Genomic DNA, 26,322 nt, shown 5'->3' on the forward strand with positions numbered 1-26,322 from the left:
CATATGGGACATCTGGCATCTATCTAGTGTCTACATATTTGATGGTAAACAGCAGCATACTACCACAACAAAAGTAATGTTAACATACAGCCTTAGGGAGATTTCTGTACTTTTAACTTGTGCAAACAAACAGCATACAATTAATAAATGCTAACTTTACTTGCTTGAGGAGGTTTCAGTGTTGCCAGTTGATCGTCTGGGACACAGACACAGATCATTTCTCAGTAACTGTAAGTGCTATCTTCATGTAGTCTGGGTTAGCATTATCATTGCTGCTAGCTGCTATTTTTTCCTTGGAATTTACGTTAGCTTAGCTAGCTAGAGCCGACAGAAGTCAGACAGATATCAATGTGTCACGAGAAGTGAACACTTTTTGGAAACAAGAGGATTGTCACATAAGAATTTATCACTAATAATCTAGTAATTCATTGTTCTTTCTCCCAGCACGTTGCTTTTTTTGGCTATCATGCTATCATGACATGGCAATGGATTTTCCACATTACAAGAGCACAAAATGGGAAATCCTTTTATCATCTATGACAGCATTTTTACATTTGTATTATGATAGCTATATCTTAATGATATTTCATCTCTCTTATTTAATAGTAAGGTATATTGTTTTTTTTCTATCTACCACCTAATTAGAGACATACTACAATCAAAACTAGCTAATCACTAAAACTAGTGTAACGCACCAACCCTTCAGTCCCACCCTCATGAAGGTTATAATGTCAGTTTTTTGCTGACTGTTTCACCAGAAGAAGTGTTTATTCAACTTTATAGTGACTTTGGAGTACCTAAGTAAGCACTAATAAGTGCTTAAGAGCACTTATGGTCAGGTTTTGGTAATGTCTTTGATAATCTCTTTGTGGAACACGTTCCTTACCTGGTTTTCCGTGTAAAAATAACCTCAGCTCTTGATGCCATTACCGCCATTCTCAGTGTGTCATTATTGCTTTGGCTTTTCTGTTTCAGGGTCAGTTCTTTGATATAGCCTAATTATTTTGCTGTTGTGCAGTTTTTTCCACATATTCATTTCCACTGTGTAATCATGATTGATGTAGTAAACGACATGGGTTTTAGCATTCCTCTGATAATAGTAGTTGGAGTATTTCTTGTGGTCACCAGTAATGAATCCATATGCATCCACCTGAGAACAACAGAAAGAGAGAACGGGGAGGCTTGGGATTAGATCCCACCAAAAAAGAATAGTTAAAAGAATAATTTGAAATTTTGGGAAATGTGCTTAATCGCTTTCTTGTTGAGAGTTAGATGAGAAGATCGATACCACTGTCATATCTAAAAAAGTGGAAGCTACAGCTAGAAGACAGTTCACTTAGCTTAGCATGAAGACAGGAAGCAGGGGGAAACAACTATCCAGGTGCTGTATAAAGGTAAAACAAATCTACCCACTAGTGCCTCTAAAGCCAACAAATTAACACATTATATCTCAGAAACCAAAGTGTAAAACCAATTTTGCATGTAAGCCCCCATAAAATCGAATAAACAAATAGTTATTTTTTTACACTTTGTTTTTTGTATCAATTAAACAAATTTAGTGAGCTTTAGAGGTGCTGGTAGACAGATTTTGTTACCTTTGGACATCAAAGTAACAGCCAGTTCCTCTCAGTCTAGTTTTGTCGTAGCAGGTCGGCTATAGTTTTAATGCATTATTTCTGCCAACAAGTACATGGCCGGCTATAGTTTTAATAGGTACCCCTCTCTGCATTATTTCTTCCAACAAGTACATGGCATTGGCATTGGCTAGATACATGATAATTGAATCCTTTTTTGTAAACACAATCTTTATCTGGTCTGAGTGGGACACAACAAAAATCTGAGGGTTGCAGCCTACCCCAGAACCCCTGTATATCAAGCGAAGCTAAGCTCATAACACCCAGCAATAAAGCTAGTAAGTGAATTTTCCAAATTGTTGAACTATTCTTTGATAACAAAAGTTAATAACTGTATAAATAATTGTTTACTGCATATATTACTGGATACTAGATAACGTGGACGAGTTTAAGTAATATTAACTTACTATGTCACAGGTTTGTAGAGCCAGGAAGAGAGTGAATGCCCCATTGGTTGGTCTCACAATTCCCCAGTGTACAGAATTCAAGATATGAGAAGACAAGAACCTGTGGGCAATGAAAAAGTGTCGAATGAACGCACACATACATTTAAAACCAGTCTTGTACCACTAAAAGACAAATTACAGCTTCCAAAGTGAATTTCTATTGATTCCAGAAATGTGGTTGTCCTTTCTTTTATATTTAGCATTGCATTTGATACAAATGATTGCGATATTTTAATCAACAGTTGTTGAGAAATGGGTGGGTCTCGCCGGTGTAGTGCTTGATGAGTTTTGTTAATAGATGAAAGGTTCTCGTTAGTTTACGTGAGTTTGTGTCAGAGACATTTGATACTCATTATGGTGTTCCTCAAGGAAGCATTGTGGGCCCTATTCTGTTTTCTTTATACATGCTTTCTGGGCAACATTATTGTTCATCATCATGTCAGACATGTTGCACAGATGATACAACTGTATATCTCTGTTTTACCAGACAACCCCGGTTCTTTGAATGCTGTTATTACCTGTCTCAGTGGCATTAATATTTGGATGAAAAGTTCTACTTGTCTACTTGTCATCTTGGATGTTTCATTGCCTTTCTTTTCGGTGTTCCTAATATTTTCCAAGAAATCTGGTCTGTTTATATGGCCCTAAACTGTGGAATAGTCTCTGGATTTTAAAACAGCAATCTCCCTTGAGAATTTAAAGACTTATTTTTCAAATATGGCTTTTAATTTGGATTAATCCTTCCTTGTCCGCCCTTCTTTATTTTTTTAATTTTACTATTTATGTAATTTTTCCTGTTAGTTTTATTGTTAATGTTTTTTAATATTTTACTATAAAATATTAAAAAACATTAACAATGCTATGAAACATTTTAATTGTTTGTTTTCATTTTTTTTCTGCTTTCAATTGCTTTTAAATCTTGTTTTGTGAAACTTTTTGGACTGCATCTTTGCATGACAGATGATATACAAATAAAGTTACTATTATTTTTGTTATAAACCATAAAAAATAAAAAGTTGGGGTAGGATTTGAAATGAGGTTGACCTGTTCCGCACGTATCTGAGAAAGTCCTGGTGCAGAACGTAGAAGCGTGTCTCATTGTACTGCTGGGCATAGTACGTCCTCGGCCTGGAAGGTTACAACACAAAAGTTAATTCTGATAATGAAAGAATGACATGACGAAAACTGAGCGTTGTTGGTTCTTGTCTGTGCAATACAGGTAATACTATGTTGCTTGAGGCCAAATTAGATTAGGAATCCACCTCAAATTACACTGTGTTGTCAGTGAGGCAGGAGTTAATTCCCTGTTGCAACAGTAAATTACCCACAATGATCCATGAGTCTGAAGTGTGCCACTAGACAAATCATAGACTCATATCATAGAGTTTGGAGTGCACAAAACTTTTCATACTGTTTATTTGCTTCTGTTTGCGAGATAAATAATGTATCATTTAAATGAAAATTTAAATAATATATAATAGCTTGTTAAAAATGTATCATGTTCTTAACTTATTTTAATAAAACACTAAAAAAAAGTCTAATCACTGCGGTGGACCTCTCCAGACTCCTTACAAGAGGTAACATGTTGAACTGACAAAAGGTGCTGACAAACAGTGAAGTGTGATGTTCACAGAAGTAGCAGGGAACAATGTTATGGAAACATTCTTGAAATAGTAAAAAACTTACTATACTTTTAATGAGGAATTTACAAGAAAACACTGTGGGTTGTAGTGTTTCACAAAGTATACTCTGTATGATTATTGTTTCTAGAAAAGCAAAATTAAATTGCCTGCTTTTTCAAGTGAGTTTTGTTACTGTCTACCTGAACCACAAAGGAGTGTTTAGTATATCTTGTGAGTGTTTAACATAACTTGCAACCTCAATAAATTGTACTAACTGATGCCTTCTTGCCTTCTTCCATTAATTTAGTAAATAATAACTAAAATCAACATTTACTTGCATCAGATATTAGACTGTTTCCAGGCCAAATATGTTCCAGCAGTGGATGTATGTGTTTATTTGTATTTGTGTGTGCATATTACGCTTTGTTAATAATATGTTGTGAGTTGATATTCACCGCTTGTTACGATATGGACCAGCAGAGACTCTTTCTCCTTTGAGAAGACCCTGGAGCCACTGAAAATCCCTCATCCCCTCAGGAATCATTACGTATTTTATACCCTGCAAAAATGAGGAGGACAGCTGAGTGAGTACATGTAAGGTGTAAACCATTACAGATAAACCATTGCTGTGTGAGTTTGAGTACCTCATCATGAGGGACAGATTTGTATCCATACTTCTTCAGCGTATATGAGGCTGAAGTGATGGAGTGGGCCGTGTGAACGTACACTGACGTTTTGTTTCCTACGTCTTCCTCGAAACCCTTGATGACAGCGCCGTTCATCCTGCCACACAAACAGATCAAAATGTCAGCTTTCAGAAATGTGCCATGTACTTAAAAAATTTTTTTCTATGATACCAGTAAAGAATCTGAGTTGAGTTTGTTGGCCTCTTATGACCACACACGAGGACTGCAGTTATCAGCTGTCAACGTACTCATGCAAAACAGATTACTGGAATACCCAGCTATTACGCAAAAGGTTAACTGTGAAAAGACAGATAAACAAGGAACATCTGAACAAACAGACATATAGATCTATTTATTGAGATCAGGTTGCTCATTATAATCTACAAGGACTGACTAAGCATATATTTATTTGTAGGTATGTTTAAATGTGCATGCATAGGTAAAATATGACTGTATGAAATTCATGTTTATTGTATGTTATGTAGCTTACTGTTGGACTTCAAAGAGATTATGTTCTTGTTGTTAATATTTATCTTTTTGTTACCATTTCAATTTTTCTTGTTTTTTACCTTATGTTCAAGACGTTTTATATAAATTAAAAGGATCATAAAAAACACTGAAGTAGCACATGACATTAAAAGCAGTTCTGCAAAGGTGAGTTTTGATGAGTGTTTGAACACAGATAGATCGATGCAGCTGTGGATGCACGTATCCTCGCCCTGCTTCTGTCCTTTTTTCTGTTTTGTTTTTGTAATGTGTGAATATGTATGAGTTGGCATTCAAGGGTTTCGTAATTGCAGTTGTATCCAAACATAAATTAGACTGACATCTTGTCGCGGCTAACGTACAAGTGTGAAGACAGTCTTCTTGTGTCTGCTTGTTTTAATTTACGGGCATTTGTACTGCCTCCAGAGCACTGCATTTGCAATGCCCTGGAGGGTAGGCTGGGTGGCACAGATTATCTACCCATCAATTCTTATTGTTGATTATATTGTAGAACGCTTTTGTTCGTTTGAGGGCTGGTTTAAATCAGGCTGTGGGAGGTGTATGTAGAGGAGAGGCTAACTGCTTTGTTAGAATACCTGCTAAGTGGAACTTAATAGCCCCTGGTTGGTTTATCAACTTCACTCACAATGCACAGAACATTGTGCTGATATCAGTCTCTCTGTTTACTGTAAACTTTACTTCTCATTTCATTATCGTGTACCATGCTGAATGCCCTGGATATAGACAGGATTAACTGAAGTGTTTGTGCAAGTATGTGGCAGAAGTTCTCAAGAATAATTTCTCAATCCTCAGCCTTTCTTTTTTCTTCTTTAGTATTTCGTCAATGTTATTAAGAGAGTGATCCCAGTGATGTTTGAATAGGTCTTTCTCATAGCAGACATTTGATCCATCACATTAGGTAAATAAGGGGTGTGCGAGTTGTGTGTCTGTTGACTCACTGGCATGGCTTAGTCTGTGTCTGGTAAGAAAATGGTTATTTCTGAACAACTATGTTATTATGAAACACACCCAGGGAGTGAGAACTGAGAATGAGAACTGTATTGCTTCCTGTTGACAGTGTCTATCAACAGTCACAATTTTACTCCATTATTATGTTGTTGGTCGCAGCCAGAGGTCTACCATTGTGGCAATCATCAATGCAATGCCTTTGCTACTGCTTGCAGGAAATGACACAAGTTTATATGACCTTTCTTCAATCTTGGGTAAGCTACAGGTGCGAGGTAACTCCAAGTGAACTCCAAACAAACAGGCAGTGTTTGGAAAGACTGATCTGTAATGGTGTATTAGATTCAAGTTAAAACTGCTTTAATCCATATTTTTATATTAATGGACTATGTGTAATGTGAAACAGGTTGCTGTTAGCATTTTAGCATCTTTCGGCTCATTGTTTTGGTTTTACGGCCCGCAACTTCAGCATACAACATCATTTCCAGATGCAGCAGGCAGGTTTTTTCAATGTACACGACATACCCAGAGGTAGCGACTAGCTGGTGAACGTAGTGGAGCAGACTGAAACACAACTCCAAATGAAGGCTAACGTTGCTCAGAGCTGGGTGTGTAAATTAGCAACTGTTTGCTAACATGCTCATCATATGTCAGTGTTGTATTTACAGCTCTATAAACACAGATTTAAAAGTGTCAAAAAAACCCATACAGTTGTCAGCCAACTGTCTATGGCCCGTAATGAAAACCTGCGTTAGCTAAAAAGCTACGTTTAAACAAGGCAAGTACGTCAATGCTAGCTAGTTGTTAGGTGAAAGCTGAAATGACTTATAACTATTCTTAGAAAGTTAGAAAATGGGGCTACTTATGCCTGGAACATGAAACTTTTCATTGACTCCTTTAAGCAGAGAAGAGTAAAAGAAAATCATCAGAAAAATGCAGATTGTCAATTTTGTTAATTTGTAATGATGGGGTCTGTGAGAGGAGCAACGACATGCAACAAAGGTACCTTATTGTCATAATTGTATTTTTATTTCCTTTTATCATACATTACTGGGAACTGCTTTGTTATAGAACTGATTTAGATTTGTTAATTTTCATGATAAACTCCTGGGGCACTTTCGGGTCATGATTCTGTCTGAGCAATATAATGAAACACATTTGGCTGTCGGTAATTCTGCCTGTTCATTTGGAAAATGTCTGCTTGTCTCAGCATTCAATGCCCTGGAACTGCATGTTCACCATAAGAGCATCTCTCTGCCACTTTTTTTTCCTACTAATTCCACTTGTACATCAAGCCTATGCTAGGCCTGAGTACCCTGGTAGAGCTGTGCAATATGGCTAAAAATAATATCCAAGTTCCAACAGCTAATTGTTTTTAGAAGTTTCATAATAAAGCCTGGAAGACTTGTTAAGGTAAATGATCAATAAAACACAGTACTGAAAAATCTCTGTGCAGCTTGCAAGAAAATTCTACTTTCTAGCAAAAAGGAAGAGTTTAAAAACAGCAATGGTAATATCCTGGAGTGGCTAAGTCAGAGTCATGGCTTCAGTCCAAATTCAATACAGAATTGCTGTTCATTCATATTCCAGGGTAAGAACAGAGATTGAAAGAAAAATGTTTCAACTTCTTGATGTGTACGGCTGAAAAGTTAAGGATTTGACCCACATGTTTTGGAAAAAAAATACTGGTTGTGTTTAATCACCATGGAGGCTGTATTATCAGTGAAAATAATTTGTACTGGCACCCGACCAAACCCAGATGAGAGCAACAGAAAATAAAGCATCTGTGCTTTGTTTATAAAATATCTCTGAGGTCACCGGATAGTGAAGTCTCATTGAAACTGCAGCGTCAACAATACTGTATATAATCTCCAGATCAGGTATTGTATCTGGACTAGGATTATGTTTTTGGGTTGTTTGTCCATCTGTCCCATTCCTGTGAACGCGATATCTCAAGAACGCCTTGAGGGAATTTCTTCAAACTTGGCACAAACATCCACTTGGACTCAAGAGTGAACTGATTAGATTTTGATGGTCAAAGGTCAAGGTCACTGTGACCTAACATCTATCCCATTCTCATGAACATGATATCACAGAACGCCTGGAGGGAATTTCAATACACCTGGCACAACATCCAATATTTGGTGGCCAAAGGTCAAAGTTCACTGTGACGTCACAAAACACATTTTTGGCCATAACTCAAGAATTCATATAGAATTCATAGTTATCACAGTGAAATATTGACAAATAAAGAGATTAATTAGAGCTCCTAAACTACGTGTCACTTCAAACAAGTATGAAGCAGTACAATCATACAGGGATGTGACCTTTAGAATCGTCCCCATGAATGATCTTTCCAGTTGTTTAGATACATTTAGATACATAAACGTTATAGCATGCCAGGTTTGATGACTAACAAACTTGTTCTCTCCCTCTTTCTTACCGAAACACATAATCGTGTGCATCGATCTCTTTCCCCAATTTAGAGCCATAGAGGATCCCAGAGGTGGCCACCACAGCACAGCGAACACATCCATCACTGCCTGGAACTGGAAGGAGTAGTGGCTCCTTTGGCTTTGAGATCAATTTCGCTGAGGCCATCACGTCTGCAAAACAAAAAAAACCCCACATATGAATACATAAACTGTCTTAAGATGCATAACACACTATGAAACAAGAATCCCTTAAAATACCAATAATTACTCCTAAAGTAAAATTTAAGGGGTACATAACTCTTAATTATCAATTTAAGGAGTTATTGAGGGTTTCTTAAAACTCCTTAATTATCATATTAAGTAGATTTTAAGGGGGACTTTCCCTGCATATCCCTGCAAATCTGCATAGCAGCACCGTCTCATTTCCTTGGACAGCAAACAAGTCAGCACATCAATCACAGACTGGGGTTTTAGTTTTCTTCTCTCATTTTCACCTTAAATAAGAAATTAAGACCTTTTAATATATAAATTACAGTAAGATGTGGTGTTTTTTGGTCAATTTTAAGATTTTTAAGAACCCTTAAAAACCCCTTTATTTCAATCTATTAATTTATAATTTAATTATCCCCTTAAAACCCATTAAAATACCTCAATTCCATTATTATTAATGGTATTTTAAGGTAAAAAAAATTAAGGGATTCTGTTTCATACTGACAGTTTATGACAAAAACATTTTCTAAAATAAATTCATGCATGGTTAACATGTAAGTGAAACTCATTAGCGTATTGCTAACAGCTTGCTAAGTTGGTGCTTACATTTCAAAAGTGTTAGCCAATATTTTATATATTTAAAGTTGCATTTATTAACATTTTCATATTAATAATAGATAAACTGATTTTAAAGTGACTCAATTCCCCTCAGCTCTACAGAGCGCTTTAGTGTCTTTAAGCTCATTATTTTGGTTTTCTGGCCGTTAACTCACATCACATGTTCACATCAACCTCACAGCAGCAGCACACTGATGTTTTCAACATATAGCAGACAATATTCAATTCGATTCAATTTTATTTATGTAGCATCAAATCATGACAAAAGTTATCTCAGGGCACTTTTCACATAGAGCAGGTCAGGACCGTACTCACAGAGACCCAACATGAGCAAGCACTTGACAGGAGGAAAAACTATAACAGGAAGAAACCAAGCAAAACCGGACTCTAGGTGAAAGGCCATCTGCCTCGACCGGTTGGGTTGAGAGAGAAAGAAGGAGGGAGGGGGAGAGATAGCAGATAATGTAGTGAGGCAACAATAGGTGTGGTTGACTCTAAATATAAAGAATCCAGACTGGCAAAGTCTTTTCTTTCTGTAGTGGGCATTTACAGGAAAGTCAGCTTTGAGACACAGAAGTCTGCAATGTTATTTATAGACGTACGTTGATCCTAATCATCATTGTTGGTGTTAAGCCCTTTGTTCACTGTATGTGCATCCCTCTCATTTAGTGTTTGTGACTTCTTCATTTATAACAGACAGCAGATTTGTATTTCTGTGTCTTGTTAATTCAACAATGTAAATGTTATGTGTCCTGTTTCTTGTTATCATACTATGAGTTTATTTACTCAGCCGATAGACTAGATAGACCTCTCAGTTTTCTTACTTCAATAAACCTTTCAGTTCAAGAGTTACAACCCCATATTTAGGGCTTCATAACTGAGGTCACATAATGCTGATTAAATCCAATTAAGGTCAAAGTGCGGTGACTCATTTCAACTTTTAACTCACAATAATTTAATTTTTTGGGTTTGTCTCTTGGGGAAAGCCAAACAAACTGTAAGCACAGCATTAACATATCATCAACTCATAACGCTGTTTTTGTTAGCAAACAACATTTGCATTCATTTGGAGTTGTGATTCCCATGTTCACTCTTCTTTTAGCTCTATTTTGGTCTCCACCAAGTCCTGAGCAAAGTATTTGGCTCTCTAGCTGCTAAATGCTCGACTATATTCACCAGCTTGTCGCTAACTTTGTCAATTTATTGTTTGGTAGGTTTTAAGAGATTTTTCATTCATTACCTGCTGCTTCTGGAGACGACACTGATGAAAGTGGTCACTGTGAACAAAAAAACTGTAAAGCTGCTGGCTGTAAAACCAAAACATTGAGCTGAAAGGTGCTGAAAAGCTCTGCAGAGTTGAGGCTAACTGCAGTTGGTAATTCTCTGTGGGTTCATCCCTACAAGTGACCTGAGTCACATGATACATAGTAATTTCAGTAATTGTTAATATAAAAATATTTAGTAGAGAGGCTTTAAATAAAGTTTCTAATTAAGACAAAGTTGTTCTTTGCCAGGAAAAAGTACTTTCTTGTGAAATTTGGGGTAATGTTTTGTGCTACCAAAACATAATTACAGGTCTATCAGGTGGAACCACTTGCCTCAATGTGTCATATGGTTATGGTGCCACAGTGATACTAATGCAATATCCAAGAAAAGTAAAGAGGATGACAGTAACAGGGAGGTATGTGACCATCGCCGCCCTCACGTAGTGATAATGACATAGAGGCTACAGTTCTGACACTCACACGGACACTTGCAAACACCTACCATCATACTTGTACCCCATGAAACCGAAAGGATTGTTAAAATGGGAAAGTCGGTTCCACTCGCTCATATTGATATTGTCTTTGTGCATAAACAAGCGTATGTTGGGAAGAAAAGCCTTCTTAAAGCTCTCATCTTCAGACTTCCGTAGAGACTGGGCACATGTCTGAGAACATTGGGGAAAAAAATGTTAAATGATCAAATAACAGAAAGCAAATGTGATTTTCTCCATGTTCATCTTGTTAAAACCATTGATTTAGTCAAGGTCCCATACAGCTGAGGAAACAGCAGACATAATCAGGTGATAGAGAAGACAAAAAAGTAGGTCAAAAAAGTAGGGGAATGTCAGTCATTACTAAAAGAAAAATGAAAATGAAAATGAAAAGTGATTGTAGTTAAAGGACAGATTCAGAGTTTTTCAAGTCTGTTTTTAAACAACAGTCAGGAGCCCAGATGAACATTGAAACAGGTTTTTCTTGCCATACTCACTCCTCCTGTTCATACTGACCATTAAAGGACCAGAGTGTAGGATTTAGTGGCATCTACAGGTGAGGTCACAGATTGCAACCAACTGAATACCCCTCCACTCACCCGTCCCTTTCCAAGCGTGTAGAAAACCTATGGTGGCTGCTACTTCAATGTAAAAATGTGAAAGGCTCTCTCTGGAGCCAGTGTTTGGTTTGTCTGGACTTGGCTACTGTAGAAACATAGAAACACATCACTATGTAGATATAAAGGGCTCATTCTAAGCTAAAATATAATGAGTACAATATAAGTGATGGGGGACAAAATCCACAGTCGTCCTTCTGTGCAGATATGTATTCAAAAGTGTATCTGACGCTGATATGAAGCTTCAGCCACCCAAATGAGTCAAATCAAGTAGATATCTTTCAACATTACAGTCTTTTTAGTGTCAACACAGAAACACTGTCAGAGGAAACACAAAAAGGGAATCTGACTGTAAATTTGGAAGATATCCACTTTAATTGACTCTCAGACAGATAAACTTCTGAATAAATTTTTGCACAGAAGGAGGACTGTAGGTTTTGTCCCCCATGACTCACATTATACTGTAAGTGCATTACGAAGGGATCTTCTAATGATGAGTATGAACAGGAGGAATGACCACAGCAAACAAAAACTGTCTCAGTGTTCATTTGGGCACCTGACTGTTGTTTTTGTCTTAAGACAGACTTGAAAATCTGTGAACACATCCTTGAAAGGCTATTACACTGCAAAAGCATCAAAGGCAAAAGCAAACAGAAAGCCCATGAAAGTCACACCAAAGCCAAACAACACATGGTCACGGCCATGCTTACCCGCTCCCAGTAAGTTATTAAACTTCATTTGTTTCTGTCCTGTCTTGTCACATTATGCTTACTGTCTGTCTGGGTGGAGCATCCTGGTTATATTTATCCTCAAAATCCCACTTGGGGAGTTTCTTGAAGGAACTTTTGTAGAGGACAGGCATGGGAGTCTCAGCTACAGCGCCATGCGTAGAGGTTCTCATTACATCAGTTTTAAACTCTGTCACTGGGTTTGTTGTCACTGAATCAGTGATTTTTGCTTTATGTGTTGTTGTGGGTGACACAGCAGGCGATGGAGTTGAGTTTCCTTTATTATCCAAGACTGTAATTTTACTGTCTCCATCTCTGTGTTTGAATTTTCCTGAGAAAGCGGTCCAGCTGAATTGGAAATTTGACAAAAGAGTAATAGATGCAACATACAAGAATTAGCAAGATACACTTTAAGCAACCATTATAAAAATAGTGTACCTAGAAATGTGCTGATACACATTTCATTCAGGAAAATTTTAAAGAATCAGCTGATTAGATTTTACCAGATAATATTACAGGTTTAAAAAATCTTACAGTGTAAAGTTTCCCTCTTTATCCTAACATTTCTCCAGACAAAATACTTCTTACCTGATGCTTTGTGATAAATTTCTCCTTGATAGAGTAAAAAGTACAATGCCAGTTGAGATCACAAACAGCACAAAAAATATCCTGTCAGTTTGTATTCCCATCCCTGAGAACCAGCAGTGTTGCTATCCAGATGAATACAGACAAGTGTTTGCTTGCGTTGCTGGAATTTATGCCCTGGTGGGAAAGCTACCTAGAGTATTTGAGCCCTTGTCACCAACTTGTAAAGGGGCAGGGCTACTGCGCTGATGCACAATAGAACAGGAACCGTGGTGGAAAACTGCCTTTCTGTGAATAGGCCAGTAATTGTGCAAACATAAAATTTATGTCAATAAGAGATAGTTCCAAAGGGAGCTTGGCGTGGGAGGATCAGTGAGGTCACATTTTAATTTTATGTGTGTTATGAGCGAAGGCCATTAGGCCATGTGTATTGGGAGAAATGCAGAAAATACCAAGTATGACTGATACATTTAGAGAAGTGTGAGACACCATTGTTTTCTGAGATGAGTCATGTTTGGATTATTACCAAAATGTTAAGATTGAACAAGGTGGGGATCAGCAAATAAGCTCCATGTTAGGAGGTGTTATGAGAGGTATACAATTTATCGTTTTATGATTTTTTTAATCAGGTTATTTATCATGGGATCAAGGCCTCAGTTTGCTTTGTATTGCTCTGCTGCTACTGTAAACCTATTCACATTGAACTCTACCAGCTTCCAGTGTATTTCTTTGAGTCTTTCTCTTGTAAGTTTTGAGTTTAATACTAAGTTGTGGGTGACCTGAAGATTTGTTGGCCCATCTGAAGATTTCCCACAACAGAACCGCTCATGCACACTCACACACCTTCACAATGGTATTTCCCGTTGTTTGGTTTATTACGCAACAGAGGAGGGAAGTCATGCAGAAACTTTTACAAGATTCATACCTGGGACAGATTCAATGAAGATAAAATTAAATTTTAAAAAAGGTTATGTAATAAATTAACATTTTTAAAATTTTATTACAATATAAAACTAACAGAAACAACAGTCCTTTATCCCTTTTAGTCCTTATTTGCATGAGTAGCTAGAAATATACTGGTCCAGCTGCTTTGGTTTAGCCTTCATGTGGACTGGAGCGTGGATGAAGGGCAAACGGATCAGCAAGAAAACAAAACAATAAAACAGTGTGTCATATTAAAACAAAAACAAGGATGGTTGGTGGTGTGTCTTGAATATTGTCGAGCAGACTGTACAGCTGTGTTGAATACTGTGAACAAGTTTAGAGAGTTAATGTATTTGGTGCACCGGAGTAGTCCCTTCAGCAGCGCTCACAGGTGAGCGTATAACGAAGCACGAAGACCTGAGTAAGAGAGGAGTCTCAGATGGAGTAGAGTCTGAGCTGCTCCTCCATGTCTCCCTCAGACACCTCCCCAAACGTCTCCGTGTTCTCTTTCAACAGCTGGAAGATGGCAGCTAGCTGCTCACGTTGCACCCTGCGAAGATAGATAAAGGATGAGGTCAATAAGAGTACTTTATTAATTCCAAAGAATACAATACAGTAGACAAGGAAGTGTTACAGTTGTCTTCTGTAAAACAGCCGGATATAACACTGTGCGCTGTTGATGATTAACAACGTTCATCAGGTAAAATCCATTTATATGGTCCAGTGGTTCTGAGGAAGAGGAGGAGGACGGACCAGGGGTGCTGTGAGATTAATCTGTTGTGCGTTTTTAATAATGTTTCACTACAACATTTACATTAATTATGTTTTATGTTACATTAAATCACTATATTAAAAACTGTTTAATACGCAGGTAGCGGTTAGTTGCAGCTGACTTGACAACTCACTGTTGCCGGTCGCCATAGTAACACAACACGCTTTCCGCCTCGGCGACGACCAGGCTATTAACTTTTTTCAAGTTAATAGCTTGAAAAATTTTTTAAAAAGCCACTGTGATTAGTAAATGTATGATGTGCCTGTCTTTATTGTCCAATGAATGACATTCATTGTTTATATGCATGGTAGTTTCCTGGTTTGAGAAGAAATTTACCTCAAGAACCACGTTTGCAGAAATGTCTGGAAAGAAATGTGAAAGTGGAGCTCAAAAATGCAAAACTCAAAGAGAAAAAGGGCAGCAGACGTCACAGCTATTAAGAAAAATCCCCAAGCTGACCGGATATTTCAAAGCTGCAAGCCCTGAGGTCAAAAACCCTCCCAGCAGCAGTACTAATAGCAGAGGTGGCAAGTGAAACAATGATGAGGACACCGGCAGAATTACCACGTGCTTCCACAGGTTAGGTATCTAGGTATCTTAGACAAGCGGCAACCTCCGGGGCTGAAAAATGAAGACAACACAAAGTTCCAAAAACTGCGGTTCCTCGAATGGCCACTTCAGGCTCCAAAAACCAGTCAATCCCCATAGACCCCCATGTCAAAATGCCCAACTATACAGCAGAAATAAACATGTTTAATACCCTAACCGTTTTGGTCTATAGCTAATTTCCCCGTTCATGACAACTGTTTACATTTTGTTGAGGCTTAAAATTATGCATTAATTAAGGGAGTGGCCACTTTGAGACGTTGTTTCAGTTCATGAAAGTTAATTGTAACATTTTGTTTGCCTACAAAAGTCGTGTTCAGCGTTCGGTGTACGAAAAGAACCTTTAAGGAGTCAGATGTTCAGTTTTTCCAGTAAGTACATTGTGGTTAAATGGTTTGAAGCCTGTTTTCGACAGATAAAAAAGGGTCGTAGCCACTGTGAATTTTCTATCTGAGCATGGGATCGCCTTTTGAGGGGGCACGCACATTTGGTTCGCTCAATAATGGCAAGTTTTGGATGGGGTGCTTAGAATTAATCAGTCAGTTTGACCCTTTTCTTGAGAGAGCACACCAGCAATTTTCAGAATGTAGGCAAGGGGACACAGTCATATGTTTCCACAACAATTTGTGATGAGTTTGTTCAATTAATGATGGAACAAATTATGTCAGAAATTATTCAAATAGCCAACTGTTTTAACACTGATGTCATTGGATAGTGACTGTTAGAGCCCTGGACTTTGCCACGTGTAAAACCAGGAGGACCATGTTTTAAAGGTAGGAACAGACTTTTAATACCTGCGGCTGTTATGGATTTATTCATGTAACATTCGTATACTTGCACCACTCGTGAGTGGACAGAAGGATGAATGCAGGCTTCACTTATATAAGTTTTGATTTTGGAAACTGGTGCTGCCTTTTATTGTGGCCATTTAGACTTTATGGCACTTGAACCTGGGCAAAGGACTCGCTTTCATCTGTTAGTGAGTGTGTGTGTGTGTGTGTGTGTACAGTGAGCTGGCCTGTACCTTTTTGGGGATGCATTTTTTTTTCACATATGTAAGCTTCACTATGGGCTTATGATGATTATATGACTTGTATTTGGTGCTGCAACAGTCATAAAATTAAACTGCAGTATTGAGTGATCGTTGATGTATTATTGTATGCAAATTAAGTGTGGCTGACGAAGTTTGGACGGGGCAATAGTTAAGACATGATGCTGCTGGGATGAACCAAATAATTACAAAGACAGTAGAGAGTTGAAATGTGGATGGAAGAGCTCAGTATGGTGTTGAAATGTCATGAAATGAGGTAATAAAGTAATAAAGTGAGAACTAGTGATCAACTGTGAGCCGGACTTTTTGATCTGACACACCTGTCAAGACTATTTGGTGTGAAAAAATGTTATAGTTACATATTACATATCGAGAGGTGAAAGAGCAGAATAGAAAAATGTAATATTGCACACAAACCACAAACTTTATTGTTATATTATTACTAAAAGGCAAGAGGGGAAAAACAAGAGGGACAGACACACAAAGGGTGGACTTTGGTAAACTCAGACTTTCTGTGATAAAGTTAATCATTCACACCTGGTTAGATGGTTTTGGTCCACTAAATGATAATTAATTGTATCCATTGAGTTACTATATTTATCTTGCAATGCATAAACCACCAGTCACCCCCTGCCCACCCCGCCCCCACAATTCCTGTGTGACTGAATAGTTTTGGAGGCCTCATCAGCACAGGTCCCAGTGTTGCGTTACACCGACTCCTCCTTGTGGCAGAACAGAGGAGAGTCCTTAGAGGATTAACTAACACTCCTATGTCAGAGGTGATGACTGGAGACACAATCAACACCTCCACAAAGCTGAGGAGCACCTGCTGTGACACCTGACACTCACACATCTAATGTGGAATAATGGGGGCGGCGGGAGGTGGGTACGTGGGCACAGTAACATCAGTCGCTTCATGGCCACTTGTGGATAAAGAGCTGGTGAGGTCAAAATCACTGCTGAGGTCGAAACTGTGAATGCAAAAATTGGTCTGACGTGAGTTTCCATACAATGGCCAGAAAGTGACCCCTCTAAGGTTAACGGGTGAGAATAATACTCATACTTTACCACGTATTTGCTCCGCTCTCCCTGCCTGCCTGCTCAAGAGGCTTACAGACAGCTAAAGTCTGTGTTGGAGTGTATCCTGCAATGATAAGATATGCAGATACATTACAGGAAAAACAGACTTTGGTAGCTCCTCTGTTCCCTGCGTCTCCTGTCCGCTACTCCGCAGCCGTGTTAAAACACTCACACGCCAAACACCTTGAGTAATTTCTTTAAGCCTCGTGTCATTCATCCTCCACCTGGCCGAGGCTCAATCTCGCCTTACTCAGTCTAGCCTAAAGCTGAGGCGTGACACAACAGCTAAACGAGGAAATCTCTTGAGTGAAATGCCAACGACACATAAACACGTGAAGACAGTCAGGCGTAGGGAAGGTTAGAGGGAGGAAGAGGAGTCGACACTGGACAGCGGACAGAACAGACATGTTACTTTAATTACTTAGGGAGAAAAAAAACAGATGGTGGCCATGAATAAACGGGTATTTGCAGTATTTGTAGCTTTCACTGACCTCTGCTCCTCCTCCAGCTCCTCTTTGGACATCATCATTTTCAGATGGTGGGATCTCGCCTTTCCGGGGACGTACTTCAAGGAATCGTCTGAATTTGATTCAACCTTATCTGGAGAAACAGAATCGACTTTGATTAGAAATCGACATCTAACGATTATTTTGGGGGCAAAAAAAAAACGAGAGTAAATATGTAAAAGTGCTCACCGTTGATCTCTGGGCTCTCTGTGGCTCCTTCAGTCTGGGGGTGAGAGAAAGCACACTTTAGGAGTTCCTTATCAGAGAGCCCAATGAATGACGTACGGCACCGCCCAGGTGACGAGTCTACGTCTAAGCTCGTGTGCCTAGATCCAGGCCTGGGGACGGACAGGCTAGATGTGAAGGAGGAGTGAACAACTGGTGTTGCCAATTCTTCAGTGCGAGGGTTGGGCTGTGCCTCCTCCTGTCAGAGAATTAAGGGGTCAGATGAGGCGCGTCGCACCATCACAGGCTTTTCCCCCTCCAGAGATACAGATGTTAAGCAGCGAGGAAAGCGCTGAACAAATCACCTTGTTTTACCTTCATTTGTCACCTCTCCTGGATGCTGATCTGGCCTACACTCCGCCCGGGTGTCAGTGATGGGAGCAGCCACGGTTACCTGTCCATACTTTGCTCCCTCAGGTGCTGATTTGACACCTTTCTCCCTGTCCTCCCTGGTTTTGTCCACTTTGATGACTCCTCTACTCTGAGTTTCTGTTTGTCTTGGGTACTAAAGTGCCCTTTTACAAATAAAAGTTAAGCCATTTAGCTTCGATATATCACCTGGCTGAAGGAGGAATGCCCTTCGTTAGTCAAATTGAGACTAAAAAGACATAACTAAAACCAGTTATAGCATGTTTATGACCCCAGCAGCCTTTATTTTTGAGCACGCCAACACATTCGTGGGATGTTATTTACTAGAAAAACCTGCTGACGTGGAGCGTAACCACGTACATCAGTGATAGCTTCTATGAAAATTTAAGACTTGACACACTTATAAAATGTGATGCATCGTTAATGGTGAAACTATCCAAGAGAATACAAACCAGTTAAAATTAGATTCACCTGGACCAGTTAAAACATTGAGATGCTGCTTACATGTTAATGCATCAATTCAATAATACATTTGAATTATTGAATTCTATTCAGAAAATACATTTTAAATTTAATTATTATATTATTTTGTTTTGATATTTATTATTTCCTTACTTTGGCTCCATTCTTGTTCTTTATATATATATATATATATATATTGGCTATTAGAGCTGATTCTGTGCTGCACTTTAAGTTAAGTTAAATGCAGGACTTTTGCTTGTAATTGAGCGTTTTACTCACTGTCACTGCTGCAGATGCACCGATACCGATATTGATTGAAATATCGGTGACAATGGGCCAATCTGTTATCAGATACCTTAATTTTAATAGATAACAATTCAGCAAATTTATATCTATGTACTTATTTGTTTTGTTTTACAAAGCAAAGTTTAAGTCAAGCCTGATGTTGACTTAAATGTAAAAGAATTGATCCCAGTCTCTTCCACACTGTGAGCTTATTGATTATACACTGGTATCGGATCGGTACACGGTATTGGCTGATACCCAAAGCCCAGGTATCGGTATCGGGGCTGAAAAAGTCAGATCAGTGCATCTTTTGGCACTGCTATTTGAACACAAGTAAAAGGTCTGATGAAGCACAGTTTTGAAGTACTTTTCCATACATTTATAAAGTAGTTGTAGCTAGTTTGCACATTCAGATTTTCCAATTAACATGAAATAAAGTTATTCTTTTTGTCCTTACTTCCTGTCTTTTTTTCTTGACACTTAACATTGCACTTTTACATTTTAATGCAGGATCTTCACATGTTGTACTGCAGTATTTTTTTTTGCATTGCTACCTGTGTTTACAGTAAAGGATTTGAGTGCAGCTTCTTCCTCTGGCTGGACATGTAAACTGAGTGGGAGGGACAGTCAAACAGATTAAGAGAGATTTATGAAACACCCGTTTTTACAGCTACTGACTAAACAAACAACCAGCACTCTCATAAACTAACAGCCAGATTACAGACTACTTACCGAAAGCACAGATTTCACTACATCCCAGTGATCATGTGAGCTGCCGCTGAGCTCGTTCCAGTCGTCCGCCTCCTCCTCCTCCTCCTCTTCCTCCTCCTTCTGATTGTCGGGTACATGACCGTTCAGTTTGGGCCCTGATGGGTCCGATCCTGCGGCTGCACCGTCCCCTCTGCACCCGAAATAACTCCGTGCGTTTGCAAAGTCGGTTGCGGGCGAGGAGTTGTTAAAAAGCGACGTAGCGACCACAATGGCGAGCAGCGTGAAAATGATAGCAGACAACGCAAACGTTAGATCCATATTGTTGTGGTTAGCCGTCTTCACTGTTCCGCTTTCTGTCTCTCACTCATCCTCGCTGCTGGTGTTAATCCTCACCAAACATCAACGTTAACGAGCAGCGTTCACCGGGACGTACTACAATCTCCTCTTCGGGCCTGTGCGTCACATCCTCCGGGTCCGCCCCTCCTCACCTCACCGCCCCCGCCCCCGCCGCGCTGAGTCCTAAGACTGCCGGGCAGGTCAGGTGGGCTGGCACGGAGCCCTGCAACGTGCTCGGCTCTTCGCTTGTGCTGTTAATCCCGTCATCATGAGGAGCGAGTGTAGGACATGTTGGGAGATGGAAATGGTTTGTGACAGGACCCGTGCAGGCTGAGGAAGCCAAGCAGTATTTACAGTCTGTGCTGTAAGGGGAAAGGTGTTCACCTTCCAGTCAGTCTGCACCGAGGATTTAATCAGGACTATAAACAACTAAGAGCAGGGAAACTACAGGATACATTACATAAAGGTCTACTAGATTACCAACTGGGTAAAGTGGGTTACTATCCCAGGGCCCCGGACCCTCACGGGGGGCCTATAAACCACGTGATTAATTGCAAAGGTGTGTGATAATGTCGCACCACTGAAATCAATATTTTTGTCAAGTGTAGGGCCTTAACATAATTTAGGCCTTAATTATATATATATACACTCACGGAGCACTTTATTAGGAACATCTGTGCAATCTTACAACAGTTCTGCCATAAACTCTACTTTGATGAAGCTTATACATTTTCAGATTTTGTTGACATTGTATCGTGTCTTATTGAGGTCGTAGTGGGTGTTGGTGGTGTACTGGATACTGAAAAGTGTTCATACTTTGCTAATATTTTGTCCACTTTATTAACATGCATGAGAGGGGCAAAATATTAGGAACACTTTTCAATAAAATGAACTCCAGTAAACAACCACCTTGCATTAAAAAGTTCTTAGGGCTGCAACTGACAATAATTTTCATTATAGATGAATCTGTCAATAATTTTGTTGATTGTTTGGTCTATAAAATGTTGATACAGTTCCCCAAAGCCCAAGATGACGTCTTCAAATGTCTTTATTTGTCTCAACCAACAGTCCACAACCCAAAGATATTCAGTTCACTGTCATAGAAGACTAAAGAGACAAGAAAATATTCATTTACAAAGCTGATTGAGGAGAATTTTGGCATTTTTAAAAGAAAAAATAAATCAAATCATAACCAAGATAGATCAACTAATTGTTGCAGCTGTACAAGTTTTTATTCATTATATTCTAACCTTAAACCCATTGATTCCCCTCAGATATAAAAATACTCATCTTAGAATAATAATTTTAAAAGTTTAAAATGGTTTTTCCACCATTAACTTCAGTTAAAAATTCAATCTGCTCTACTGGAAAATCCAAAATCTATGAACATGTAAATATTTTTTTATCTCATAAGTTTAACTGCTGGACACAAGATGTCTCCTCGTCTGTGTTTGTGCACCAGAGGCTTCAGGTCTCGACATCACGCTTGCGTACTGGACCACGACTGGCTTCAAAACTAGCTGTGATGTCACACAGTGCTGCTCTATGTAAAGAGTTAAACTGTGATTTAAGGTGAGCAGAGAAACTTCAGCTCATGAATGTAGAAATCTTCTGGTGTTGAATTGCGCTTACATTATTCTGTACAATGAAGGTCAAACATCCAAATTAAGAAACAAAACACATTTAGGTGGAAGATTTTAGTGTGATGTGACAAATAGACTACTGTGAGCCGATAAAAAAATAAAAAAATGCTGTACAGGTTTTTAATTCACAAGATTAGCAAAGAACAGACATTCCCATCTGGCTGATGGTTTCTAATTGATTTTCCTGAAGGTGTAACATAATCAATATTGTGATGTACCTTTACATACACACTATAATAAAAAGGTTGTATCCATATTTACAACCTGAACAAAAATATTAAATACCAATTAAACCTTCCAATACACACGTCTTCTGACAGACTTTCGATTCAGACTGTAAACACTCACTGGGCTGCAACTAGCTTATTTTAATTATTGATAAATCTAATTGTTTTCTTGATTAATCAGTCTCATGGTGATGCCTTCAAATGTCTTGCTTTGTCTGATTAACAGTCCAAAATCCAGAGATATTCAGTTTACAGTCATGTACGACAACAGAAAGCTTCAAATCCTCAGATCTGAGAAGCTGCAACCAGCGAATGTTAGTTTAGCATTTTGCTTAAAAATTGAATGATCAATCTTCTGCCAATCGACTAATCGGTGCAGCTCTAGTATCAAATACCACAATACAGAGCAAAGCAAAAGTGCAGAAAAGCATGACAGCATTCACACTGGCAACTTATTTACCACAAAGATGTTTATTAGCATTCACCTGAAGCAATTACAAGACATTGAGAGGTTCACAGAGGAATGCAGTACACAAAAATGATTCATGAAGCAGCCGAACTGCCCTCTCAACCCTTCACTAGGAGTCACACTGGACCCAATATCAGAAAGCGAGCAAAACCAGTTAACAGTGGATAAACCACAGAGGGGGGGGGGGGGAAAGGAGAAGAGGGAGTAAAGAGAAAAAAGAAGGAAGGAAAGAGAGAATCTGTACAGCACATGGAGGGAAGCAGAGGTAACAAGACAGGAGAGGATGGATGATCTGCCACACCTGTGAGCTTACAAACCGGCAAACAGCAGCGGAGGGTCGAGCCCCGGAACAGTGCCGGGCACTCAGCACCGCAACACGCCACACCATGTCACCACCGCACTGCACCGCATCTTAACAGCTAACCAGCATTACTCAACTGCTACACAACTGCGCCTAGTGCACAAAAGATACACAAGAAAGAGGGTTAGAGTCATAGGAAGCAACTTTAACCAGACAGAAAAAAAGAGATTTGACAGAAAAGAAAAAATACTATGCTGCCGGATTAGCGAGTCACAAATTAAGTGGCACTGCAATATTTCAAAGTTTTGCTGTTTTGTTACTGTACATTATGCCATTTTCCGATAGGAGTGGTATAACATAGCTGTAAAGGCTTTGAACATCCAACAAGACAACCTTTTCTATAAATCAAGCCTGCAAATTAATACTTTTCCATATCAGTCTGGAAAGAAGTGTTAAACAAGGGATTTCATTAAAAGAAAGCTACGTTAATTCAAAAAAAGAATTTATTAACAAGTACAAATTCAAAATGCAAAAAAAAAAACAAAAAAACAAATTAAATGGGGAGGAAAAAAAACCTTACAAATCCCTTTCAATATGCTCAACTTTACAAACAATGATCACATCAAAGTTACAGAATTTGTTTCGGTAAATTAAGTCAAATGAAACATTTAAAACGTTTTAGACCAAGTTCCAATAACCTTTCAGTCTGCATTCAGTGGTAATAGTGGAGTCCACTTGCTCAATGTGAGACTCTTCCTGATGTCCTCAGCAAAGGCTCAATCATCTGAGATCTGGAAGGAAAGAGAGAACAGAGTTGACAAGAGCAAAACAAACAAACAAAAGAAAAGTCTATTTTAAACTCCTGCAGCTGACTTGGACATTTAATAGCATGGTCTGATTTTCTTTCCGCTGACACTAACATTTATCAAACAGGCTTTTTTTTTTTTTTTTTTTTTTTTTTGGGCATCCATCTTCTTGCAGTATACCTAACATTTATAGTAATGTTCACATTTGTTTACACACCTTCCTTGGCCCCCACACTCCCAAAAACTAGCTCTAACAAGTCTCTTACACTCGGGCATATTTGAAAAACAAACCTCGGGGTCCGTTCCCTTTGTGAGAGGCGGAGGAAACCACAGGCACGGGTGGGAACAGTGCTCAGTGCATCTGCCTGTGATCCCCGCGAACGTACCTCACCACACCACCTCATACACCAACTGACAGCCCGAACCACCGCCATTGACGACCTGCTTCCATAGCAACCACCGTTGCCTTGGTGACCTGCTCCTTAGCAACTGCCATCGCTCTCAGCAACAGGCAGGTCACATGGGCGGGTCACACACTAACTGCTCTCACACTGCCACACCCCCATCTCCTCCTCCTCCTCCTCCTCCTCCTCCCTTTGCAAACAGGACTCCGCAGCTTGGAGGAAAGAATTCCACATTTAGGTGAACGTTTTGAGTGAAGCACCCCACGTCCCAACCACCCCTCCCTCCCTCCCACACTCACATCACCCCCAATTTTGATATATGTGCAACAGTAGATCACATCAAACCAAACCCCTTGTTGCCCATGTGTGCGCTTTAGATTAGCTGAACATACGAGCCAAGTAAAGCGCACAGAGCACCATCACTGTAGACCAAATTGGTCCCAATATTTGCTATTTCATTGCTAAAAATATTCATGATTCTGCCGACTTGGTTGGCCAAGTGATGACAGCTAATGACTGATTGCAATCTCACACATATTATTAGAAGAACATAATATAATCCGCCCATTCCCCTGTATACCGTCATATCGTGTCCAACTTTGGGTTAAGACTCTGCTCCGTTGTCCTCTGGAGATTTAGGTCTGCTCTTGGATTTGGATCTGGACCTGGACTTTGACCCTCTGTTGGAAGGCGGGGTTCGACTCCTCGACTTAGACCTGGAGCGGGACCGAGACCTGGAGGGAGACTTTGACTTGCTTCGCCTGGGGGTTCTGGACTTGGACCTGGACCTTGACCTGGATCTGGAGTAGGAGCGGGACCTGGAGCGGCTGTAGTGGTGGCGGCTCCTGGATCGGGAACGGCTTCTGCTCCTGGAGCGGCTGCGGCTACGTCTGCGGCGCCGGGGACTGTCTGAACGGCTGCAGGTACAGAGAGAAGGACTTCAGTAAGACCAAAATACATACACACCACTGCCTTAACAATCAGCTACCTATTAATATACTTATACACACACACACACGCATGCGTATGTATGTATGTATGTATGTATGTATGTATATATATATATATATATATATATATATATATATATAAATAAATAAATAAATGTGTGTGTGTACACATACATACACACACAAAAAATAAGTAGCAGTTAATGCAAAATATTATACAGTGTAGGTGTCACAGAGGGGCTACAATACAATGAGCTAATAGTTTCCTGTTGATGTCAACAACATCTTTCTGGAGAAAAAGGGGGGTTTTAGGGAGTTTTTCCTTATTCAAATCAAGGGTCTAAGGACAGAGGATGTTATTACTGTACAGATTGTAAAGTCCCCTGTGACAAATCTCTGATTTATGATGTTAGACTACAAATAAAACTGATTTGACTGTTACTTATTATTATCGTCATATACTCTAATTGGAACCAACTTAGAGCCCGAAGAAGCAAAATATCACTACCTTCAATGTTGCTATTTACTGTGTTGCTGTGGATGACAATAAAACCTCTTGTATACAATGGTATACAACATTTGAACAACGTTCGGTTTGAAAACTGAAATTACAAGTGTAAAATCAATCAAAAAGTGTTGCAACCAGTAAAGATTTGGGTTTACAAAATGAGTATAAAATTACAAACTACTTTCGTTTCCGTTGCACCATGTGCTCCTCTTATCCTTTGCAAGACTAACGTAGCCTAAACTAGTTCCTCTGCTACACTAAAGCAGAGTTATCTCCTGCTTCTATGTCCGTACCCTCCATATCTGCGTGGCGGAGCTCCTCTCCGGCTGTACATCGAGTCCGGTGGTCGTCCGTAGCGGGCCATCTGCACCCTGAGCTCCCGCCCGTCGAGCAGCGCGCCGTCCATAGCGTCCATGGCGTCCTCGGCGTCGCGCTTGTCGAGGAACCGCACGAAGGCGAAACCGCGGCTCTCCTTGGTGTACCTGTCCCGGGGGATGTACACGTCTCCCACGCGGCCGTACTTCTCAAACACTCGGCGCAGAGTCTCGGGCGAAGTCCGGTAAGTCAGGTTGTCCACTTTCAGGGAGGTCATCCCCTCCACGTCTGGCGGCGGCCTTCCGTAGCTCATTTTCCCACCGTCTCCAAGCAACAGAGCAGGCCCGTTGAAACGAAAACCGTTACGTCCTACCGTTTGCTTAAACGGTCACTGTTGGTTTATTAATCCCCAAATGGTGTATTTAACTCAAATTCGGACTTATTCTAAATTGTTTAGCAGTAGACGTCGTCCTTACCGCGCTGCTTTCACGTGAAATGGCGGCAATAAAGCTTCCTTTTCCCCTTTTCTTTGCGCCCGTGGTGGCCTCCTCTGATTGGCTGCTCACCTTCCGTCACATTAGCC

The 26,322-nt window shown here is 39.6% G+C and overlaps 3 protein-coding genes across 13 annotated transcripts; all 3 read right to left on the reverse strand.

Annotated features, from left to right (window-relative positions):
- Nucleotides 1-448: 448 nt before the first annotated feature.
- On the reverse strand, nucleotides 449-13,472 carry LOC122971367 (alpha-N-acetylgalactosaminide alpha-2,6-sialyltransferase 1-like). Of its 3 annotated transcripts, XM_044337975.1 has the most exons (9): nucleotides 12,793-13,470; nucleotides 12,249-12,552; nucleotides 10,871-11,033; nucleotides 8,284-8,446; nucleotides 4,347-4,485; nucleotides 4,158-4,261; nucleotides 3,125-3,208; nucleotides 2,042-2,141; nucleotides 449-1,150 (listed from the first exon to the last, which is right to left on the reverse strand). In XM_044337975.1, the coding sequence occupies exons 1-9, from the start codon at nucleotides 12,891-12,893 to the stop codon at nucleotides 950-952; spliced, it is 1,359 nt and encodes a 452-aa protein (XP_044193910.1). In that variant the 5' UTR covers nucleotides 12,894-13,470; the 3' UTR covers nucleotides 449-949. The 3 variants fall into 3 exon arrangements, with proteins under 3 accessions (XP_044193910.1, XP_044193911.1, XP_044193912.1); XM_044337976.1 differs by lacking the exon at nucleotides 3,125-3,208 and having other exon boundaries at nucleotides 12,793-13,472; XM_044337977.1 differs by lacking the exon at nucleotides 12,793-13,470 and having other exon boundaries at nucleotides 12,187-12,341.
- A 157-nt stretch (nucleotides 13,473-13,629) lies between these two features.
- Nucleotides 13,630-20,699, reverse strand: LOC122971368 (matrix-remodeling-associated protein 7-like). Of its 4 annotated transcripts, none has more exons than XM_044337979.1 (5): nucleotides 19,802-20,699; nucleotides 17,918-18,152; nucleotides 17,714-17,822; nucleotides 17,211-17,286; nucleotides 14,176-14,263 (listed from the first exon to the last, which is right to left on the reverse strand). In XM_044337979.1, the coding sequence occupies exons 1-4, from the start codon at nucleotides 20,096-20,098 to the stop codon at nucleotides 17,253-17,255; spliced, it is 675 nt and encodes a 224-aa protein (XP_044193914.1). In that variant the 5' UTR covers nucleotides 20,099-20,699; the 3' UTR covers nucleotides 14,176-14,263; nucleotides 17,211-17,252. The 4 variants fall into 4 exon arrangements, with proteins under 4 accessions (XP_044193913.1, XP_044193916.1, XP_044193914.1 ...); XM_044337980.1 differs by lacking the exon at nucleotides 14,176-14,263 and adding an exon at nucleotides 16,971-17,113; XM_044337978.1 differs by lacking the exon at nucleotides 17,211-17,286 and having other exon boundaries at nucleotides 13,630-14,263; nucleotides 19,802-20,684.
- A 1,739-nt stretch (nucleotides 20,700-22,438) lies between these two features.
- srsf2a (serine and arginine rich splicing factor 2a) lies at nucleotides 22,439-26,278 on the reverse strand. 6 transcript variants are annotated; one of them, XR_006399278.1, is made up of 5 exons: nucleotides 25,718-26,278; nucleotides 24,547-24,883; nucleotides 23,949-24,178; nucleotides 23,455-23,547; nucleotides 22,439-22,909 (listed from the first exon to the last, which is right to left on the reverse strand). XR_006399278.1 is itself a non-coding variant. In XM_044336763.1 (3 exons), exons 1-2 carry the CDS (start codon nucleotides 26,050-26,052, stop codon nucleotides 24,571-24,573), a joined length of 648 nt encoding a protein of 215 aa, XP_044192698.1. In that variant the 5' UTR covers nucleotides 26,053-26,278; the 3' UTR covers nucleotides 22,439-24,178; nucleotides 24,547-24,570. The 6 variants fall into 6 exon arrangements, 1 of the variants encoding a protein (XP_044192698.1); XR_006399275.1 differs by lacking the exon at nucleotides 23,949-24,178; XR_006399277.1 differs by having other exon boundaries at nucleotides 22,439-23,547.
- Between the last annotated feature and the right edge of the window lie 44 nt (nucleotides 26,279-26,322).

The sequence above is a fragment of the Thunnus albacares genome, chromosome 20, assembly GCF_914725855.1.
Source record: "Thunnus albacares chromosome 20, fThuAlb1.1, whole genome shotgun sequence".
NCBI classification, from domain to species: Eukaryota; Metazoa; Chordata; class Actinopteri; order Scombriformes; family Scombridae; genus Thunnus; species Thunnus albacares.

What these genes read in the sequence shown, in the direction of transcription:
- LOC122971368 (XM_044337978.1), bottom strand. Translation starts at nt 20,098, where the DNA reads ATGGATCTAACGTTTGCGTTGTCTGCTATCATTTTCACGCTGCTCGCC. An exon ending in TAGTGAAATCTGTGCTTTCG is followed by an intron (nt 18,153 to 19,801) that starts GTAAGTAGTCTG and finishes ATTCTCTGACAG; the next exon opens with GAGGAGGCACAGCCCAACCC. An exon ending in AGAGAGCCCAGAGATCAACG is followed by an intron (nt 17,823 to 17,917) that starts GTGAGCACTTTT and finishes CTGTTTCTCCAG; the next exon opens with ATAAGGTTGAATCAAATTCA.
- LOC122971367 (XM_044337975.1), bottom strand. Translation starts at nt 12,893, where the DNA reads ATGGGAATACAAACTGACAGGATATTTTTTGTGCTGTTTGTGATCTCA. An exon ending in GCACACGATTATGTGTTTCG is followed by an intron (nt 4,486 to 8,283) that starts GTAAGAAAGAGG and finishes TTTGTGTGGCAG; the next exon opens with GATGAACGGCGCTGTCATCA. An exon ending in CTCAGATACGTGCGGAACAG is followed by an intron (nt 2,142 to 3,124) that starts GTCAACCTCATT and finishes CATTGCCCACAG; the next exon opens with GTTCTTGTCTTCTCATATCT.
- srsf2a (XM_044336763.1), bottom strand. Translation starts at nt 26,052, where the DNA reads ATGAGCTACGGAAGGCCGCCGCCAGACGTGGAGGGGATGACCTCCCTG. An exon ending in CCGCCACGCAGATATGGAGG is followed by an intron (nt 24,884 to 25,717) that starts GTACGGACATAG and finishes CTGTACCTGCAG; the next exon opens with CCGTTCAGACAGTCCCCGGC.